The sequence below is a fragment of the Bubalus bubalis genome, chromosome 10 (genome assembly GCF_019923935.1).
Source record: "Bubalus bubalis isolate 160015118507 breed Murrah chromosome 10, NDDB_SH_1, whole genome shotgun sequence".
Lineage (NCBI taxonomy): Eukaryota > Metazoa > Chordata > Mammalia > Artiodactyla > Bovidae > Bubalus > Bubalus bubalis.
In genome coordinates this window covers 33622268-33645283 of record NC_059166.1, presented here as the reverse complement: position 1 = coordinate 33645283, position 23016 = coordinate 33622268, and the positions used below count along the sequence as shown (strand labels likewise).

Sequence of the window (23016 nt, the reverse complement as noted above, 5' to 3'; positions counted from 1 at the left end):
TCACAAAACAGTTTTCTACAGGCTCTTCTTGTGTTTTGGTAACAAGCAAAACAGCTTCTACCTGTTAGCAGCAAAAGAGGGCCAAAATAAAAACTCTGAGTGAGCTGGTACTCTAGCAAGATGCAAAATGGTAGCCATGTGGTTACACTTCTTCTGTTGAGATTTCAGGTAGTACAGTGGCAAAAGTGTAAGGTAAGTATCAAGTCCCGCAGAAGCAGAATTCTCTTGAAATAAAACTCTCCAGGCACTTTTAAAATCATCTTTATTTTGCTTGCAAAGATACAATTTACTTAGTTACTTAATTATTTTATTTGTTCCCATCTGAAGTCTCATAGCTTGCCATGTAAAACATTGCCTTCACTATCAAACCGCTATGTAAGAACATTATAAAATCCTAACTATAAAGATGATCTTCTTTATAGTATTCAGATTAGTGCATTAAAACAACATTGATTTAAAAAGGCAAGTGAGTTAACTGGCAAACATCCAATTCATTTGCTAATGCAGGATGGTACAAAATGATATGCAAAGGAAACCCAGAATTTTAAATGTTAGGTATCCAAAAACAAAACTGTGGCAAAGTTACTTCCCCAAAGTAATCTTGATCCAAGGACACAAATGTAATCATTATTCTATGGGACAAAAGGGAAGGTAATTAATTTTCCATCATAACAGCTGTGGAGATACACAGCAGAATAAGTCTGGGGTCTTTAGAATTCTAACGCAATAGGTACCAATTTGTCATACTCTTCCTCCAGATCACATTAAACATTTATACTGACAACACAGTTCCTTGTAAAGGAATGTCAGGCTCAACAGAACCTATGTAAAAACAACCTATCCTTAGCATTTTACCAGGCAATCTACAACAAATGCTTACTATCTACACGTCAGGAGTGAAAGATATACTAGGAAGTTGTTCACTGACTTCACTGAGAATCAACAAGGGTCTTGAGAGAAAAACAAAGATAAAAGTTAAATAGACAACTTACGCTGCTGTGAACCACGAAAACAACAAAATACCAAACACAAACATATATGTTACTTTTTAAAGTTACTGACAATGTTTCCTCTGCTGGCACAAATCAAAATTAAATTGAAGATCTGTAATTAACACAAACATGGGTGCATGTTACATTGTGATGGGAAGATGCACACAGAAAACATGGGAAGATGCACACACACACCTTTAGATTTACTAATTTCCAAAAGCTAAGTCAACAGGATAAATAAATTATAAATGAAAGGCAGATACAATGTGGGCAGAACAGTTATTAGATTGAAAAGCATGAATGTTATGCCAGCAGTGATATATAGGAAAACTTTCAGCATTAAAAATATAAGATTTAATCCAAAGAAAACTTTCTTCCAAATAAAAATAACAGAGTACGGGAACCATCCTTTAGGCAACTGCTTTAAAATAATATAATAAAAAAAACCCACCATGATTAAAGGAATCTTCCTACATAATTTACATAATGTAGTGCAGTAGTGTGCTTCTTTATCATCTTAGCCTTTCACTCCCCATATGATGAGACCGATAATTACAACTCCAATAACAAGGATAAAAATGATGATGCAGAGGGTTTTTCTGGATTTGCGCTGCAGATGCAAAAACAAAAAACATGTTTACAGATGTATGGAGCATCTCAATGGCAAGTGAAAATCATTTGGTTCTTTTCTAGAGTAAAATCAATGGTAATTTCTCGCCTCAAATTTGGGGCTATATTTTTTTTCTTTTCAACACATATAGTACTATGCTTTCACAATATATTCTTGAATTAATGGTATTAATTCAGGGGGTAATTATTCAACTTTTGTTGGTGCTTTTTCTAGATGTGAGGTTGGGAAAGATACAGAGAAATAAAAATTAAGAGAGAGAGTTTACCTATATGTGAAAACAAAAAACAGCATAAAGACATCAATTTTTAAACTTTTATCAAAAAACTGCTCTTCAAAATGAGTTCTCTGACCATATCAGCAAATATTTGACAATGTTTCTTAGTTTACTTAAGTTTCCCAAATCATTCTCATCCCTAAATATGAATGGAAACTGCATTCAGAATTTCAACATGCAAATAAATTTTTAAAAAGAACTAAAAAAAAAATAAAAAACACTCATTTAAATTATAAAGGTTGAGCTTTGCTCCATTCTTCATTCCTGGCCCAGCTGTAGATTTCTATATTTCTCTAATGGCTTGTCCATCTCACGACAACATCCAGGAATCTTTTTTCTTACAAAGTAGACAAGTCTGTAAATTTGCCTTGGGCCAACCAGAAGTAACGTAAAATTTACCAAAAAGATATGTTTCTGACTCAATTTTTCTTAAAAACTATTATTACTGTTTAGTATTCCATGTGGCCATCTAATTTTTCAACAAAATACTACTCTTCCTATATTAAACACAGTTCGATTTCATCATGCCCGTGTACTTCCCCCAGACTCTGCCTGGTTACTGCAGACCCATGTGTAATGTGCCTTCATCAACAATGACAACTGTTCCACTGGAGAATTTTTTATTTTCCCTGGGGCACCATCTCCAGGGGTGGCAGGACTCTGGGGTGCTATGGTGATGCGAGCATTTTCCACCTTGTTTTATGTTCTTAATCCATCCATCAATTTAGAAGCACCACACTGTATCTTGCAGAGGCATCATTTAATATCAAGGCTGCCAAGTGGGACTACTGGGAAACTGCTCTCTTCCCAGCCCCTGTGCTGCATTGCTCTTTTCTCATCTCTCCAGGTCCTGTGAGAGCCCCTTGGACAGTAAGGAGATCAAACCAGTGAATCCTAAGGGGAATCAACCCTGAATATTCACTGGGACTGATGCTGAAGCTCCAATACTTTGGACACCTGACGCAAAGAGCCAACTTGCTGCAAAAGACCCTGATGGTGGCAAAGATTGAAGGCAGGAGAAAGGGGTGACAGAGGATGAGATGGTTGGATGGCATCATTGATTCAAGCAAACTCTGGGAGATGGTGAAAGAGGGAAGCTTGGCGTGCTGCAGTCCATGGGATCGCAAACAGTTGGATACAACTGAGCGACTGAACAAGAGTAACAATCAGGTTCTGTGGGATTAACGGGTCGGGGGCACAGTTCTAGCTCTGAAGGTTTAGCTTGGGAAGATGTGTTCCTTTTTCCCCAGAGCAGCTGTAGGTTTTCCTTCCACAAGGAAGAGGAAAAGTAAAATTTGGGGATATATCTACATCTCCCTAAAATTCAAAAGCAAAATGAAATGACATGGATCCTAGTCACTCTATCTGAGCAGATTTAACAGCTGGCGGTTACAGATTACTCTAGGGGTGTGTGTGTGTGTGTTCAACTATTTATGAATGATACGATACCTTCAGTCTACAATGCGGTGACATTAACTCTGCTGAGCTGCATGTACAGTGGAAGTGAGAAATAGATTTAAGAGACTAGATCTGATAGATAGAGGGCCTGATGAACTATGGACGGAGGTTCGTAACATTGTACAGGAGACAGGGATCAAGACCATCCCCATGGAAAAGAAATGCAAAAAAGCAAAATGGCTGTCTGGGGAGGCCTTACAAATAGCTGTGAAAAGAAGAGAAATGAAAAGCAAAGGAGAAAAGGAAAGATATAAGCATCTGAATACAGAGTTCCAAAGAATAGCAAGAAGAGATAAGGAAGCCTTCCTCAGCAATCAATGCAAAGAGATAGAGGAAAACAACAGAATGGAAAAGACTAGAGATCTCTTCAAGAAAATTAAAGATACCAAGGGAACATGTCATGCAAAGATGGACTCGATAAATGGCAGAAATGGTATGGACCTAACAGAAGCAGAAGATATTAAGAAGAGGTGCCAAGAATACACAGACCTGTACAAAAAAGATCTTCATGGCCAAGATAATCACGATGGTGTGATCAATGACCTAGAGCCAGACATCCTGGAATGTGAAGTCACATGGGCCTTAGAAAGAAAGCATCACTACAAACAAAGCTAGTGGAGGTGATGGAATTCCAGTTGAGCTATTTCAAATCCTGAAAGATGATGCTGTGAAAGTGCTGCACTCAATATGCCAGCAAGTTTGGAAAACTCAGCAGTAGCCACAGGACTGGAAAAGGTCAGTTTTCATTCCAATCCCAAAGAAAGGCAATGCCAAAGAATGCTCGAACTACTGCACAATTGCACTCATCTCACACACTAGTAAAGTACTGCTCAAAATTCTCCAAGCCAGGCTTCAGCAATATGTGAACCGTGAACTTCCTGATGTTCAAGCTATTTTTAGAAAAGGCAGAGGAACCAGAGATCAAATTGCCAACATCTGCTGGATCATGGAAAAGGCAACAGAGTTCCAGAAAAACATCTATTTCTGCTTTATTGACTATGCCAAAGCCTTTGACTGTGTGGATCACAATAAACTGTGCAAAATTGTGAAAGAGATGGGAATACCAGACCACCTGATCTGCCTCTTGAGAAATTTGTATGCAGGTCAGGAAGCAACAGTTAGAACTGCACATGGAACAACAGACTGGTTCCAAATAGGAAAAGGAGTTCGTCAAGGCTGTATATTGTCACCCTGCTTATTTAACTTCTATGCAGAGTACATCATGAGAAACCCTGGGCTGGAAGAAGCACAAGCTGGAATCAAGATTGCCAGGAGAAATATCAATAACCTCAGATATGTAGATGACACCACCCTTATGGCAGAAAGTGAAGAAGAACTCAAAAGCCTCTTGATGAAAATGAAAGAGGAGAGTGAAAAAGTTGGCTTAAAGCTCAATATTCAGAAAACGAAGATCATGCATCTGATCCCATCACTTCATGGGAAATAGATGGGGAAACAGTGGAAACAGTGTCAGACTTTATTTTGGGGGGCTCCAAAATCACTGCAGATGGTAATTGCAGCCATGAAATTAAAAGACACTTATTCCTTGGAAGGAAAGTTATGACCAACCTAGATAGCATATTCAAAAGCAGAGACATTACTTTGCCAACAAAGGTCCATCTAGTCAAGGCTATGGTTTTTCCAGTGGTCATGTATGGATGTGAGAGTTGGACTGTGAAGAAAGTTGAGCGCCAAAGAATTGATGCTTTTGAACTGTGGTGTTAGAGACGACTCTTGAGAGTCCCTTGGACTGCAAGGACATCCAACCAGTCCATTCTAAAGGAGATCAGTCCTGGGTGTTCTTTGGAAGGAATGATGCTGAAGCTGAAACTCCAGTACTTTGGCCACCTCATGCGAAGAGTTGACTCACTGGAAAAGACTCTGATGCTGGGAGGGATTGGGGGCAGGAGGAGAAGGGGACGACAGAGGATGAGATGGCTGAATGGCATCACCGACTCGATGGACGTGAGTTTGAGTGAACTCCGGGAGCTGGTGATGGGCAGGGAGGCCTGGCGTGCTGTGATTTGTGGGGTCACAAGGAGTCAGACACAACTGAGCGACTGAACTGAACTGACCTGAACAGAGCTGCATGTCTGAATGTCATGCACGAAGACAGTAAACATGAGTTACTCTGCTGGTGAGCAGAACTGGCTGTATAACTCAGCATCCTCTATCCAGCTTCATTGTTCCTGACATGCTACTGAATGTGTACTGATTTGTCCAGCGAGAAAACGGCACTAAAACTAAAGGGAACTTCTGAGATCAGTGAGAAAAGTGAAAAGTGATTAAAAAGGCCTAGGATGGTGACACAATATCTTAGAAATTTTACAGGAAGGTGACAATTTCTGAGAAAATAATTATGAACAACTACATCAACGAATAACGAACCTTTAAAAGGGAAATAAAACACTAGGGTTGTATTTAGGGGTTCCCAAAGAGAACTTATTTCTGCTAAACATAAAAGATTTACATACTAAATGATATAGTTCACGGTACTAATATTTGTAGTCTTCTGTATATATTTATATTTGACTCATATGTATGGATTTCCTATATTAACTTGATTCACTTTAGGGATAACTTCATTCCTGGTGTAGGGTCTGCTGAATGCTGACCAAATACCCACCAGTCAAGGACACTCCAAGCTAATAAAATTTCCACAGAACCTGAGACATCTTTCTGGGACAAGGATCTTAGCCTCTTTAGTCCAAAGTATCACAGACAAAAAAGAAAGGCAGAAAGGAACTGCAAGAAATGGAGGGAAATCACTATCAAACAGGTTTCTGGTTTGAAATGTGAAAATGACATTGGAGACCAGAAGCTGCCAGAAAAGACTGGAGTTGTCTACCGCTCCTCTCAAGACTCTAAATGCTAAACTGCTCATTCCTGTGGGCACAACACTTGTTCAATCCTGAGAACAGACAGGCTAAACCCAGTTTTAATGGACTGGCATATTTCTGGCCTGTCTTCCATGGGATTTTACATTTTAACATCTCCAGCCACATTATTACACTCACACTCACTCACACACACACACACACACACACTTAAGAGTCTAAGTTATAGGACAGTTTAGCACAGTTGATATTACCTGATAGTCTGCCGCCCTTGACAGCTGCTGGTTTGCTTGCTGGACATGCACCTCAGCATTTTCGACGTTGGCTTCTATGCTATCTTTAAAATAAAACACACACAAAGAAATGTTAAACAGGTGCTGATGTGCTAGTAATAGAGCTGCACTAATCACCTAATTTTATTCATGGTTAAGATTAAATACATTCATTATTCAAAGGTTTACATGCGTACGGCTGAATTTTCTTTTAGCAATTATATTTCTCAGGTGCCTCAAACAATACAGAAACAATGTGAAGAAAATGAACTTGATTATCTTCATTACAGCATACTCCAGTTCTACCTGGTAAACCCCAAAAGTACTGTCACTGAGTTTGCATTCTGTGGTGGCCAACTCAGTACCAAGCAAAGCATTTTGAACTTTGGTTCAGGGGATACAGGGAGACCTGAAAACCGTCATCTGCTCAGTGGCCAGCATCAACCTACTTCTGTGCTGGAAACCCAGGCTCCCTGAGAGTCCCCATAGGTTTCTCAAGTGGTGACAGGTTCCCTTCCTCCCCTCCTCCACTGGGGGTAGAACATCCTACATCTGTAGGATGGATGACCGCTGTCTCCGCCTCCTCCCTGCCGACTTTCAGAGCTCACGCCTACCTCTCTCACTCCCTCTCTCACTCCGCAGTGCAGCAGGCATCCTGAGATGTCTTTTCTTCTTTTTCCTTGAATGTTTTAGTCCCTACTCCACTGATGTTCTCTTCAATGTTTCTACTATTATCCATATTGGTGATCTCAATGTCCAACTGCTGACCCTCAAATACCCAGGCCTCTCAATTCTTTGAATACACATTTTTTCATCAACTTTGCCTGTGATGCTTTCTGAGACATCTATTTCCATGGTCACGTTTCAAACCTGTCATTACCAGCAACTGCAGCTTCTCTATAATCTCCGTTCCAGGTCTTACTCTCTGATCACCACCTGCTACCTTGAGAGTTCTCTCCTTCTGAGACCCCAACTTTAGTGATTCTACCCCTTTTTCATGGCCCCTTACATACTTCATGTCCTCACTTCCCTCTTCCTTACCTTTTACTCCATGGACAGTCATTCACCACTGTTTTCTTGCACTCATCGTCAGCCCTCTTCCCCCTACTGCAGTCACACTTAGCTGACAAAACCCCAACCTATCCTGTGCAGTTGTATGTGGGTACAAAAAAGTCATCGGGGCTGACTTATTTCACTTTAAATTCTTGACTGCAGAGCACTCTTGCCCCATCTCCCCAACTCCTGGAAGATAAGTCACACTTTCTAACTTCTCATGCCTCCTCATTCACTGTCATTCTCCACCAGGGGCCTTATTTCTAGATCACTAGAAATAAGGACAACAGGAACAATCCGAAGACACTTCCACAATCTCCTCTGACCCTTCCCACTAACACACGCAACCATCTCTGTGCTCAGACTTCTGTCCCATGGTTGTGGGGGACCCATCTGTGCTCAGCAAGAGCCAACCCCTCCGTGCGTGCATTTTATCCCAATTCCTGCTGCCTAGCTCAACGACCTCAGGCCAGCAGTTGCTTCCCTCTCACTATCAACACTTCTTTCTCATCAATCCTATTGCTGCCATCTTAAACACAAACCAACCCTCAAACCTCTCATTGATGCCACATCCACTGGCAGTTAGGACCTCACTGATAAAAAAAGCAACCTCCATTTGCTATCTCCAGTCACTCTCCTCCCAGCCTCTCTGGAACCTACTTTATCATGCTTTTACCTGCACTATTTCACCAGCACAGCTCTCATCTGAGGTCATCTATGCCCTACACGTTGTTGAATTCAGCAGTCAACTTAATCCTCAGCTTACCTAACCCAACAGCAGCATCAGAGAGAGCAGACGGGTCATCACCCTGAAATGCTTCCTCCACACCATCCTAAAACTGTACACTCACGTGGTTTTCTTCTGCATCACTTGTTATTCTTTCTTGGTCATTTTTGTTGGTTCCTCCTTGGCTCTCTAGCCTCTAAATCAGAGACTGACAAACTTTTTCTTTGTGCCAGATAACAAATACTTTAAGCTTTGCAGTTCATTCTTATGGTTTCTGTCATAAATACTCGACTACGCCTCTGTTGCACAAAACCTGCTGTAGATAACACATAAATGAATGGATGCAGTTTGCTGACTGTGCTCTAAATATTTATAAGTCCTTAGAACCTCCTCTTGCTCAGTCGTGTCACACTCTTTGTGACCCCAAGGACTGTAACCTGCCAGTCTCCTTTGTCCATGGAATTCTCTAGGCAAGAATACTGGAGTGGGTTGTCATTCCCTTCTCCAGATGATCTTCCCAACCCAGGGATCAAACCCAGGTCTCCTACATTGCAGGCAGACTCTTTACTGAACCACCAGGGAAGTCCCTCTCTTCTCTATCTAAACTTATTTCCCAGGTGATCTTACCTAATCTCATGGCTTTAAATACCATCTATGTGCAGATGATACCCAGATTTAAGACCCCAGTCCAGACACTTCCCCTTTACCTCACGTTCGCAACCTCTGTTCTCACCTCCCCTTTACCTCATGTTCTCAACCTCTGTTCTTAATCCAGCAGTCCAAGTGAGTCTCAAAACCTAAGTCAGATGATTATGCCCTTCTGCTCACATCTTCCTGTGGCTTCTCCTCTATTAATACAAAAACTGTTCTTAAGATGGCTCAGCGGCCTATGTGATCTGGTCCCTTGTGACTTTGGACACTGTCTCCATCCTCCTTGTGCTCACTCCATTCACTTAAAATGTCAGGCATGCTTCTGACAGAGGCCAGGGCACCTGCTATTCCCTCTGCGTGGACCCTCTTCTCCCGCTGGCTTCTTACTTCCATGAAGTCCTCACTGAAATGTCACCTGCCCTTACTGACTCCACACTGAAAAGCAGCACTTTCCCCACTACCTGCAGTCCCACCCCAATATGGCCTTATTTTCCCTATAAGCACTTATCACCACTTACTTTTCTTTCTGTCATAATTGTCTCTCTCCTCCAATTAGATTATAATATCTTTTATTTGTTGTTTAATTTCAGCTGAATCCTCAATGCCTAGATTTATGCCTGAATGTAGTCGGCACTCAATAAATATTTATTGGATGAATGAATGGTTTCTTAAGTTTTACCCTGTGATCTACTGGGACTACAGAAGAGGGTAAGAATAGAAAAATAATAATTGAACTATAGGTCCAAGTATTTAAACTACACCAAATTCAGAAAACATATTAAATATATCTTTAGTATACTCACAAATATCTTCATACTTAAAAATGATAAAGAAGATCAGAATCGTGATCAACGCTCATAATTATATCCTATATGAATTACGATTACATTTAAAATTTAAAGGAAGTCTTACAGAGTTTTTAAAAAAGAATTAAAAAAAAATTCTCAGTAACTAAGTAATACTACTACATTAATATGCTAAAAAGGTTATGAGAATGAATGTTTAGGCAAATGGCTACTTATTCCCTCTACTTGAGAAGAGAGGACAGTGTGCACATTATGAAAAGACATTTTCCCCAAAGTCTTGGTGTGATGAGAATTAAAATGGGGTAAGACAGAAACCAGAGGTCCTGGGAATGAGCTAGGATGATGTTACATGGAACCTTCCATGATGTCAGTAGCAGCAGACCCTGATTAAATTTGGGACTTCTTAAATACATGAAATTGGTCATTTCAACCAGTAGGAGCCAAAAATGAGATCTGTTTTCGATAATGCCAAGGATGGTGCTTTGTCTGTTGCAGACACGGTGGTTTTGACTCCAGGAGGACCCGACGAGAGAAAAGGAGGAAGTTACTCTGAGAAGTTACACAGGGAAACTGCATGTGGCCTGCTTCCACCTCATGACACTTCACACGTAGGGCTTACCTATTACATCTCCTTGCTCATGAATCATCATTCCCAAATCTTTAAATATTTCATTAATATCCATAATATCAGCCTAAGAGAAAAAAAGTACATATTATTGTAATCAGAAATTCAGTTCCCAATCCACAAAGGGGGAAAATTTTTACAAAACCCAAACCACTACTCATACCTAGGTGAGCATGCATCTGGACTTAATAACATACATTTTGGGCATATGAGAAAACTATTTGACTATAGGCAATCCCAAGTAAGTAGACTCTGAATTAACAGTAACCATTTCTCTAAAACAAGTTTGTAATGTTAAAAATATCAAGTGATTTGGAATGGAAATGAACAATCTATGTAATAGAGAAGGATGGTGCATTATTGAATTTACACCATGCAATTTGATTAGTCTTGTTATCACAAGCAGTATTTCCTCAAAAACACTGAAAATATTCTAGTAAAAATTTATATGTCAATTTGACACTTAAGACTGTGCTGGGTCTTTGTTGTGGCAAGTGGGCTTAATTTCCTCACAGTATGTGAGATCTTAGTTCTCTGACGAGAGACTGAACCTACGTTCCCTGCATTGGAAGGTGGATTCTTAACCACTGGACTACCAGGGAAGTCTCTCAATTTGACACTTTAAAAGAATAAAACATGAGGTGTAAATTCAAATTCTCAAATTAATAAACTTGAATATGCAATGTAATACTGATGGGTAAATAAGTTATAAATTTAATTTTCTTTAATATATAACTATTATTTTGCCTGATTAAAGAGTAATATGTAAATACTTTATTCAGGAAGAGTGGGGCGATTTACACATTTATCCTGAACTTAGTTTTCTCATCTGTAAAATGGGGAGTGATAGTGACACAGTTAAGTTAGTTTTATGAAAAATAAATGAGACAACACAAATAATTCATCACATAGTACTTGGTGGATGGAATCCATCAATAAATGGTAGCTACTGTTGGCTATTATCAGGCCACTTTCAAGGGAACAGGTAGGTTCCCTACGAACTAAGGCTATAAACCTTTTAGCCCTTTTCAATATCCTACATGTACTAAAGGGAAATAAAATACGTTTAAAGCCCTTGGAAGAAGGGCTTTAAATATTTCATTAATATCCATAATATTAATGGACTCTCTGAACAGAACTTTATCACTAGACTGATATTCTTCTCAATGTTCAGGTGCCTTGAGATGACTTAACAGAATTAAAAAAAAAAAAAAAAAAGAAAGAAAATTTGGAGTGGAGCAAAGTATATTTTCTCATCCTAGTACCATTTCTAAAGAAATTACTCTTTTTAAAAGCAATGATTCTAACTTATATGAGAAATGCCACCGAACTGATATTTATTTAGCTTTCTTTCTTGACCCATCTCCCAGCATCACTGAAGCATCTTGAGAAGCTCACTAAGCGAGGCAGTTCAATTCTACAATGTAAAGCTTACTTCGAGTTGTCTGATAGAAGACTCTCTCTCCTGAATAAGGCGCAGGTCGTCCTCTGTAATTTCTTCATCCTGCAACTGAGCTTGAGGCTGAGTTTGGCTATTAAAAAGAAAGGAATATGTAAAAAAAAGAAAAACCAGTATGGAAACAAGGGGGCTTCCTTCTTATTACAGAAATACTTATTGAGTAAAACATTTTTGCTTCAAAGTCACAGAATTGCTGACTTAAATTCTAAAAGTATAACAGAAATGTTAACCAAATTTTATTCATTTTCATTTCAATGATTTTTTTTAGAGTTATTATTTAATTATCGGAAGCTATTACATCTGGCAAGTGAGTATTTCTTCTTGGTTGACTTAAACCTCACACATGGGAATAATCTATATCAAAAATAATCTTAATGAAAAATTAAGTCAATAATATTTATCTGGATAAATAACTAAAGAGTATTATTACTATACTGGACTATTTTTATATATTTTGTAATAATTATTTAAAAATTTTTTCAAAGGTATTGTTTTCTATTTATAAATAACTTAGGAATCATGATATAATATACTGAAAACTAATTTTGCCCAAGACCATGATGTAAAAAACAAATATGAAAAATTATCTTTTACTCTGTATACCGTTTTATATGTCTTACCTTTCCCAGGATACAAGATTCCTTTCTTTTGAGCTCTCCTCAGGAAAACCACCCTGAATAATTTAGTAACAGAATGGATTGAGACGGCACAAAGGAAAAGCACACAGCATTCATATTTTCCTTTATAATAATTTAAACTGATTTATGTACACACTGGAGTATAGGTATAAGAAAAGAGAAAAGTTCTTGTTCTAATATTTCAAGTCAATTACTTTAAGTAATAATAAAACTATACCCTAAGCTGACATAGAAGTAATTCATTAAATATTCTCAAGAGCCAAATAATGAATATTATTTGATTAAAACAGAATGTAGCTTTGGAATCTCTACATTAAGGAACAAGGAAACACTTATGGAAGTTTCCAGGGAGATTTAAAATTAGATTAAATCAAAATTCCACTCTAACTTATCCTTCCATTTATCTTCTCCAGGTATAAGTTTATTTTCAATATTCACACAATATATTCACTCTGCTCATTTCAAATCATCTTCATATAACCCAGGAGTAAAGAGTCTTCTACTCCAGCAGGAATACAAAGTAACAGCCTCAGGTGCAAATCAGGATTTGATTCCTAATCTTCTCTGACAGAACGTTTCCGTATTTTTACATAATCTGTAATCTTTTGTTCCATGACATGGATAGAATAACCACAAGTGACAAGTGAAGTCACTCAGTCGTGTCCAACGCTTTGCGACCCCATGGACTGTAGTCTACCAGGCTCCTCTGTCCATGGGGTTTTCCAGGCAAGAATACTGGAGTGGGTTGCCACTTCTTTCTCCAGGAGATCTTCCCGACCCAGGGATTGAACCCGGGTCTCCCGCATTGTAGAAAGACGCTTTACCCTCTGAGCCACCAATAATACGCAATTATCATCCTTTTAAAAACTGAGCAGAAAACTCCTGAAAATAAATATTCAACACCGATTTCCAAGATATTCACAGGACTTTAAGACTCAAAAAACATGCCATGTAGTTTTTTTACAGAATCCCTGGGGAATACCGTGTTCATTTTTACAATGCTGCTTTAAATACTTACAGATACTCTGGAGCTGGCTCTTACTCGAGCAACAAATTCTTTCTCTCTCTCCGCAGCCTGCCTCTGCACCTTCTGAAAGTTTGTCAGCGATGCTGTGAATTCAGCCACTAAGCGATCCTTCTGTATTTTCCTTTGACGCTAGAGGAGAGGTGGGGAAAAGAAACCTGCTAGAATCAAGCTGTGAAGTTCTATAGAATTTGCAAAAGCTGCTTTGCTAGTAGCTGGCTCTTTATTTAATTTTGAAAATTTCACTCACTCTATTACAGAGCCTTACTGACTAACACTCAATAACATTTTGCTCAAGTTGATAATGTGTTCAAACACTGTGCATATTTATCTTGAGGCAAAGGCCCATAATGTTGGATTTTTCACCTCAAGTTTTCATCCTAAAAACTAGGCCAACGCTTTTAAAGTAATTCCTCTTCTTCTTTATTTTAATGGAAATAAAACCTTTGATTCACCTAAGTAATAACTTCCACTAAGTAAGCAGGGTAATAAAAACATGTGCCCCTAGGAAACCTCACATCTTGAATGAGCATGCATGTTGCATGAAGTCAGTCCTGGAAGGCCAGGAAACAATTAGTCAGGAAGCATTTTCTGAGCACTTACTTAATTATGGGTCAGGACAACTGCATGGAAATAATTTTTGCTTTACTGAACCACAGGATACTACCTGGGCAATTAAATACAGTTTTGTGTTCTCTGAACTAATCTCAAATAGATTTTTCCACCCCTGATTTCCTTTCTAGTACAACAGTTCAAAGATCCTACAAGGCATTTGATTCCTTTCACATTCAGTACATCAACAGTGTGTCTTAAAGCTTCATACCTGGTCACTGGGGGTGGTGGGCAGAGATCCAAACTCTTTAATGTACTTATCTGTTTCTTTGGCAAGCTGGTTCGTATACTGCTGCTTCTGCTGGCTAAAGTGAGAAAACACGCATCACAGTCAAAGAACTAAGGTATTTCTTGAAGCTATAACTCTGCCATTCAATTCAATCCTGATGAACAGTTTTAGAGAAATCACTTTTTTAAGAGACTGGCTCAAATTTTCTCTATGAAAACAAAGTACTCAGGTTCTATAAATATTGAATAAATACTATGTGGAAGGTACTTTACTCACATATGGAGACAACCAACCTTTGAAAAATCAATATCAGCAGCTATTTAGAAAAGATGACTAAAGCCAATGTGAGATTGTAAAATGTGTGATGTCTGAGATCTGGGGGATGTGGGAGCCTTAAAACTGTCCAGTTCTCAGGGTACAGCCAGCCTCTCTTATTTCTCTACCTAAGTATTTATATTCTATAGATACTTTAGTTAAAAAAAAAAAAAAGAGCAGAAGTCACAATGAATAACAGTACAAATTTACTATTATTTATGTTAACCATAGGAAAAAAAATGATAGCACTTCTCTGTAAAAAAAACCGAACACAGTGAAAGAGGTAAATTATATAGTTATCTGTTTCTATCTTGCTAACTAGCTTATAAAGTGAAGTAAGATCTATAACTTAGGAAGTTGACATTTAAAAAAAGCTTGTATTCATGTGATGTTTTACAGGTCACAACATCAGTACCTCTCATATATATTATCTCTCATTTTATTTATTTATTTATTTGCCTTTTGCTTTGCTTTTTTTTTTTTTAATTATTTTTTATTGAAGAATAATTGTTTTACAGAATTTTGCTGTTTTCTGTCAACCTCAACATGAATCAGCCATAGGTATACATATATCCCCTCCCTTTTGAAACTCCCTCCCATCTCTCTCCCCATTCCATCCCTCTAGGTTAATACAGAGCCCCTGTTTGAGTTTCCTGTGTATTGGTCACACTTTGGGTCCTTTAAAGTAATGAGAAACTGTATGATAGTATCGGAGAAGGCAATGGCAACCCATTCCAGTACTCCTGCTTGGAAAATCCCATGGATGGAGGAGCCTGGTGGGCTGTAGTCCATGGGGTCGCTAAGAGTCGGACACGACTGAGCGACTTCACTTTCACTTTTCACTTTCATGCATTGGAGAAGGCAATGGCAACCCACTCCAGTGTTCTTGCCTGGAGAATCCCAGGGACGGGGGAGCCTGGTGGGCTGCCATCTATGGGGGTCACACATGAGTCAGACATGACTGAAGCAACTTAGCAGCAGCAGCAGCATATGATAATATCTTTTAGTATATAGATATCTGTATTTGACTGATGAGGAATTATACCACACTTATATATGTTTACCAAATGCCCTATCTTTATATACCTTTTATAAATCTTTATGAAAAGTAATACAATTAAAATTATAAAAAGACTTAAATGATGTCTACATATTCAGAATCTCCACTCTTAACCTTAGCAAAATATTGTTAACTATTAAGAATTATGGCTTCTGTTCTACTTTATTTTAATAAATTATGGTTTATTATTTAGATTGGGACATGTTTAGCCCTCTGATATCTATCCACTGCAGAAAAATGCAATATAAATTATAAGACAACTATAAATTCCTCAAACTGTACTTCACAAAAAATATGAATTATTATTACCTATCTTTTAATTTCTTCCTTTTTGCAACTTTTCCTTCTGTAACTAATGTTTGGCATTTCATTTATTACATATATACTACTTGAAATTTGTAGCTGGTAATAGTGCTAAATTAACATATAAAATGATTCAGGTTTAGAATAATGTTGGGCAAACCATCAAACCCCAAACAGAAATGTTTTCCTTATGAATAAAATGGAAATAGTTCTTTTGATCTATCTAGCTCACTGCGATTTTGTAAGGTTCAGATGAGAAAAGGTGTAAAAACACACTGTAAAATCTGTAACACCACAAAGTATTGTTGCTGTTGTTCTATAGCATATTAATTTACTCAAATATGTAAGTACATTACTCGATTATATCTTTACTTTTTTAAACAGAGGCTAGTGCTTTCTGAAATTTAAGGATGTAAAGATAAATTTTTGGGGGGCATAGTTCATACTGGATGTGCAATGAAATCTAAGCGAAATAAATAAAAATCATCACACGGATTGTTAGCTATGAGAAGTGACTCACATAGGGGGAAGCTTAGAGTACTGTTTTTCTAAAGCCATCAAAAACAACCTATTAAAAAGTATTAGGTAACCAAAGAAGTTCTGCTTTGATAGAGAAAGCCAGATCTTTAAAATAAAGAAAAAGAGCTGTCCACTTTGGACAGGGAAAAACTTACACAAAGTCTGAGTACAAATGAGGCAGCAGAAAAACCTTATTAATTTACCATTGTTTGCTCCAATAAATATAACACTACACACTATCAAATGAACATAACAATAGGTGGTTTTCCCTCTTTATTTACTTTCTTTTTGATGTTTAACTAAATACTTACAGCTGTTGCCTCAATTCAGGTGAATCTTGAGGTGTTCCAAGTTGATTCAGAGTCCTCTGTATTTCCGCAGCTATTATGATAGAAAGTAAATGTATAGTAATTATTACAAATGTTAGGCCATTAGAAATTAAGCTAGAAATTAACACAAGCAATAGGACAGTTAGAAAAAGACAGGAAAAACAAAGAGATAAATATAGAAAATATTAGTTGAGAAAAAAAAAAATCAATGGTTTATTCAAATCTAATTAGTGACAATGTATTGTGTGGGTACATTAACATGTGAAACTGTAACTATGACCCAAAAATATTATCTTCTTCCCTATTCCATCAGCACATTTGGTACAATGGCACATGCAAATGCTACTGGCACAAAAATTGTTAGGAAAATATGATTCACTGGGATATAAAGTGAATGAATTACAGTTAACAAATGAAGGAGGAATAACAAAATTAGAATAACCATTTTTCAACTGTCTATGTAATAAGCAATTCAAACAAGAATCAAAGGATGCTAAACCCATGGGAATACTCACATGACCTCAAATTATCATCACATACGTGTCATTAACTTGGGCTAACTTTATAGAAGATTAATCTGTTGCTTGAAACAAATGACCAAATTTACGATCACCAATCGTACAAACTAGCATTATGAGCCTCCTGACACGATGCAACCAGAAAGTCACAAAATGACCTATGTGTTTCTCTTGCCAAAATATTTAACTGGAATGAATCTATGAGCAGCTGAGCACACACCACACACAATCATGAGAAAGAAATCAGACCAATCTAGATTATGTGATAATCTACAAAACAACTGATTGTATTTCTTAAAATATCAATGTCACAAAAGGAAAAAAAAATAAAAGCAGGAATGCTTTCTAAATTAAAAACACAAAATACTTTCTAAATTAAAAACATAAAATACTAAAACACCCAGTATACAATTTTTGACTTGCTTCTGATTCAGGAAAAAAACTATTTTTAAAAAGTTGTAGAGACAGCTAGAGAAACTTGAATTGAATCTGGAGAGAGAAAGACTAAACAAGAATTGAAAGATGTCAGCAACTGGTGAACCCAGGTAAAGTGTATATAAAAAGATCACTGTACTATACCTCTACTCTTCTGTAGGTTTTAAATATTTCATGCTAAGTTCACCATTCACAAGTCTACCACTGTAATAAGAGTAATTTTTTAAAAAGGCTCTTTACAAAGGGGAAGGTTCTAGTTTTATGTATTTATGTACACAAATAAAATGGCAAGCAGAGAGAAGTTGAAAATCCATCTCAAAGTAAAGCACTTTCACATTTCCAAGAACTAGGGAAAAATGATCCAACCCACCCATTCTTTTTCATTTAAAAGAAGTCGTTTATTTATATAGCTTAAATGCTTTTAAAAAGTCAGTTTATTTATGGGATCAAGGGAATGATTGTATTCCAAAACACAGGATTACTTTTGTTCACTCAGGATGATGTAATGAATATTGCTTTTAAGTCAAAGATGGAAAATATAAATACTGGACAGGAAATATATAGCAACTGTTAACCATTCAGATAGTTACAAAGGAATTTCTTTTTGTTTTTTGGGGGGTAATAGACATTTTCTTTTGTGAGGTGAGAAACTTTGCTGCTTTAAACTTATGGCTGCTTTGTACAATAAGTTATATATTTCCTTCTCAACCTCAGCAGATTCTCCTAGGCTACCTTATAGGGGTTTAAAGCTTTCACGTTTGAAAAAAGTGTGCTGGTAAGACAAACTGATGCAGGCATTTATCGTTATTGCGAGAGGATTCTTAAAAGGCCATGGTACTTTGGTAACCTCATGCGAAGAGTTGACTCACTGGAAAAGACCCTGATGCTGGGAGGGATTGGGGGCAGGAGGAGAAGGGGACGACAGAGGATGAGATGGCTGAATGGCATCACCGACTCGATGGACGTGAGTCTGAGTGAACTCCTGGAGTTGGTGATGGACAGGGAGGCCTGGTGTGCTGCGATTCATGGGGTCGCAAAGAGTCGGACACGACTGAGCGACTGAACTGAACTGAAGTGAAAAAAAGACTGCTCAATAAATGACATGAGGAAAACTGACCAACCGTTTGGGGGTTAAAACAGAACTCAATGTTATCTCATGAAGCAAAATAAATCTGTAAAAAATTAATAATTTAAAGATTAAAAATTGAAACTATTAAACTGCTACATAAAACTATAAAAATGTACTTATTATACAATCTTATTTATGACTTTGGCACAGGTACAAAATATTAACCAACTATAATACAAAACTAAGAACTATGAAGGAAAATATTACCAAACTGGCAACAAATACACAAAAATTTTAAATGCTATATGAAAAATATGTATCTTTATTACAAATCCATACAAGTAACATATGTGTGTGTGTATATGGGAGAAAATGCCTGCAGCATATGATGAGTAAAGGGTTTAATATTCTTAATATAGAAAAAAACTCCTATAAGTTGGAAATATAAAAATAGTCCAATAAAAAAAGGTAAAAGGTATCATCTTAAAATGAGAAGCAAATAAACATGAGAAGTTCAACTTCACTGACAATCAACTTTTCATATAACAGATTGGAAAAAGTCAAGCAAAATAAGCAGATGATAATATAATCATAAGCCAAAGTCTTCATAAAGGTATAGACATAGGGAGGAATAATATCCATCATGTCAAAAAAATCATAAATAACTGAGGAAAGGTCAGACAAGCCAGTACAAAAGTAGGCCAGGAACAGGACCTTTAACAATATTCACTGAAAACATGAATAGCAAAAAAAAAAAAAAAAAGAAAAAAAGACTGAAAAGTGTCAATCCTAGAAAGGATAAATAATTTTAATGCATGAACGCTATATAAAATTGGCCATTAAAAAGAAATTAAGTAGACATGCTTCTGATAGACCCAGTGGGAGGGAGCCTAAGTTCACCAAATGGTTATTTCCCTGCTTTTTGTAAACAGACACACTCAGCAACCCCAGTCTTCATCCTTTCTCCCTGAGAAAGGACTCATGTGCAAAGGAGGACATAAATGGGAGCCCCGGGGCTCTACATTTCAACAAAACAGAAGACTATCAGCCACACCTCTTCTTGTTCACTGCACAGAAATGTCAGGAAGACCTGACGAGCTGAGAGCTGTGAAGCCTCTCCTACGCCCATTTGACTGGCCTGTCCAGAGGATGGGGAAGGCAAACAATAGTAACGATGGCTAGCAGAGGCTTCTTTAAATGGTGACTCCAATGTAATGCTCCTCAAAATGTGATCTATTTGCTAGAACACATCATCAAAATTGTTGGCACCTTGTACAAACCTGATACGGTAAACACTTTTTGCTCTATCCTAAAAAACAGAAAACAAGAGGAGTATGCTTTCAGCTGGATGGGGTGGGTGGCAAGCCTTCAATGTCTTATCTTAGCGTTATACACCATCTTTATCACTGTACAAGTCAGGTGTCAAGATTATTGAGACTTTCCTCCTACAGGACACTGCTGCTGCTGCTCCTAAGTCGCTCCAGTCGCGTCCGACTCCATGTGACCCCATGCGACCCCACAGAGGGCAGCCCACCAGGCTCCCCCATCCCTGGGATTCTCCAGGCAAGAACACTGGAGTGGGTTGCTATTTCCTTCTCCAATGCATGAAAGTGAAAAGTTAAAAGTGAAAGTGAAGTCACTCAGTCGTGTCAGACTCTTAGCGACCTCATGGACTGCAGCCCACCAGGCTCCTCCGTCCATGGGATTTTCCAGGCAAGAGTACTGGAGTGGGGTGCCATTGCCTTCTCCATACAGGACACTACACAAGTCCAATACACTACTTACATGTGCTTTTAAAATCTGCAAAGTGAGAAGCCACATGTTCTCTTAGGTGCTTGGAAGGATCAAGTATGCCAGCAGACAGAAGATAAATTAATGCAGAAACCTGTTTCCTTAGTGAAGAATCTTGGCCCATTGATCCATATGGATCACTGATATATTCCTGCAGAGTAAATGACAAATTGCTTTTCTTTGCAGCTTCAAATACAAATGGGAAAATATGGCTTAGTGAGACTTTTATGTGGCTCCAATCCATTTTACTGAATGCTCTAAAAGGTTGCTGGCTTGGCTTCAACTCCCCAACAGAAAAGGCTATCCTGCTAGTTCAAGTGGTGGCATAAGCAGTTCTACAACTTGGCTTCAATGACCTGCTTGATCCAATGGTAACTCCAGAACCTGTGGAATTTCAGGGTTCTGTATAAAACTAGTGGCAAGGTCCACTAGGGAAAAAACAACAGAAGTCCCTTAGATTCATTGAGCAAAATGATGTTCTTTGTCAAGCCAATATTACCCTTTTGAGGAATAGTTCTAGTCTTACTACTGATTCTTGGATAAAAAGTAAACAGTGATATACTAGGTGACCCAGTGACTTGAGTTGCCTGCCACATATTAGGTGTTATGTTATCTTGTTGACAGGTTCTTCCTTGGTGGCTCAGACAGTAAAGAATCTGCCTGCAATGCAGGAGACCTGGGTTCAACTCCTGGGTTGGGAAGATCCCCTGGAGGAAGACATGGCTACCCACTCCAGTATTCTCACCTAGAGAATTCCAAGGACAGAGGAGCCTGGTGGGTTACAGTCTGTGGGGTTGCAAAGAGTCAGGCACGACTGAATGACAAACACTTTCACTGTCTTGTTGATGTATCTCTTTCTAGATTTTGTATGTTAGTCAACCTGCCTCTCACTCCAACTTCTGCAGTACTTGTTCAATGGAATAAACAACCTGGAATGGTTTAAGAATGAAAAACTACATACAGGCTTGCCAACATGGGCTTCCCCTTCCTCAGATTAACATGATTACTGACAATGTCATGTACCAGTTTGCAGCCAACAGCAATCAAAAGTAAATATACAATATGGCACCATTCTTGGGGGTTATGAGCCAGTCACCCAGTGGCAAGACGATTAGAGCCCTTCCATCTTAGTGGACGTGGAATTTTATATTGACTGAAATAGCAGCACTATGGATTTTGTACTGCTTCTTCTACTGCCCTCTCCCCATGATCCCACCGGCTTCTGAATCCATGTATCAATCACAATCATTCTACCCACCAGTGCTCCTGATCAAGATACTCAATTTAACAGAGAAAAAAAAAAAAAAAAAAAAATATATATATAGAGCTTCCAAAGACCAAGAATTCCTTGGTCTGCCAGTACTCCTTTATCTGGAAGTTGCTGGATTTCTGGAATGTCTAATGGCGTCTTGAAGACCCAATTATGGTGTCACCTGAGAGACAGTATCTTGGGAAGCTGAAATTTGATCCCACGGGACCTTTATGCTCGCAAAGACCCACCACTCTCTGATGCTGCTTCACCCATATCCACAAAGAAAACTCAGATTTAGGACCTAAAGTGCGAAAGTGAAGAGAAATAGTTCACATTTACATCTAATTACCCATTTGCAAACTTTCTTCCATCCCTTGAAATGATTTAGAGACAATATTCAAGTAAGGAGTGTAACCGTGGCTCCACCTGAGTGGAAGCTGAGACTACATGGGGCCACTTGGGGCCAGCGTAGCACAATGTCCACTGAGGCCATTATCAAGGGGAAGTAAAAGTGTGCCCAGGGCAAGGTCAGAGGGAGACGTGTAAACAAACCTCGGGAAATGAGCTGGAAGGAACTAGCTAATACTGCCGTCTTCAATCAGAAAAGTTAGTATGACCTAACACGTGAACAGGAGCAACAAGGATCCGGGTTTGAAAGTCTGGGTTACTCCACAGCCGAGGTACAAAAAGAAGGTAAAAGGAACATGGAATAGCTATCCAGGAGAAAAGGATTAATAGAAACCGCAGCCTTGTTTCCAGCCACTAAGCAGCAGACTACAGCACATGTCAATATTCTGTTCCTTGCTCTGTAATGTAGATATTTTAACTATTTGTTTCCTTCCCTATCTCTATTCTCCACTGTTTTATAGGGGCATGTTGTTAGCAGTTACACTGAAACTCTGGTCCACAGACTAAGGAAATACTGTGACCCCCCATCTTGCTGAATCAGAGGAGGCATAGACTGGAAATCACCAAACAGACCTGGCACTGGAAGCAGGAAATAGACATGTCTTGGTTCTACCTGTCAGTGGAGATGGGAGAGGAGTTCGGGTTGTATGAGCAATAGCAGCACCATGCTAAATGGGGCTCTTTAATTTTTTCAAGCTTAAATATGAAAAAAAAAAAAAAAGGAGAAAT

General features: G+C 38.3%; 1 protein-coding gene across 1 annotated transcript in view; it reads right to left on the bottom strand.

Moving 5' to 3' along the window:
• Window positions 1-245: 245 nt before the first annotated feature.
• STX7 (syntaxin 7) overlaps window positions 246-23016 on the bottom strand; it is a 58649-nt gene continuing 35878 nt past the window's right edge. The window contains exons 3-10 of the mRNA XM_006074790.4: window positions 16797-16866; window positions 14271-14364; window positions 13442-13579; window positions 12406-12458; window positions 11762-11858; window positions 10321-10393; window positions 6447-6529; window positions 246-1602 (exon numbers count right to left, since the gene is read on the bottom strand). Of these exons, the coding sequence (XP_006074852.1) occupies window positions 1510-1602; window positions 6447-6529; window positions 10321-10393; window positions 11762-11858; window positions 12406-12458; window positions 13442-13579; window positions 14271-14364; window positions 16797-16866 (701 nt within the window). The 3' untranslated portion in view covers window positions 246-1509. The remainder of the gene's footprint in view (window positions 1603-6446; window positions 6530-10320; window positions 10394-11761; window positions 11859-12405; window positions 12459-13441; window positions 13580-14270; window positions 14365-16796; window positions 16867-23016) is intronic.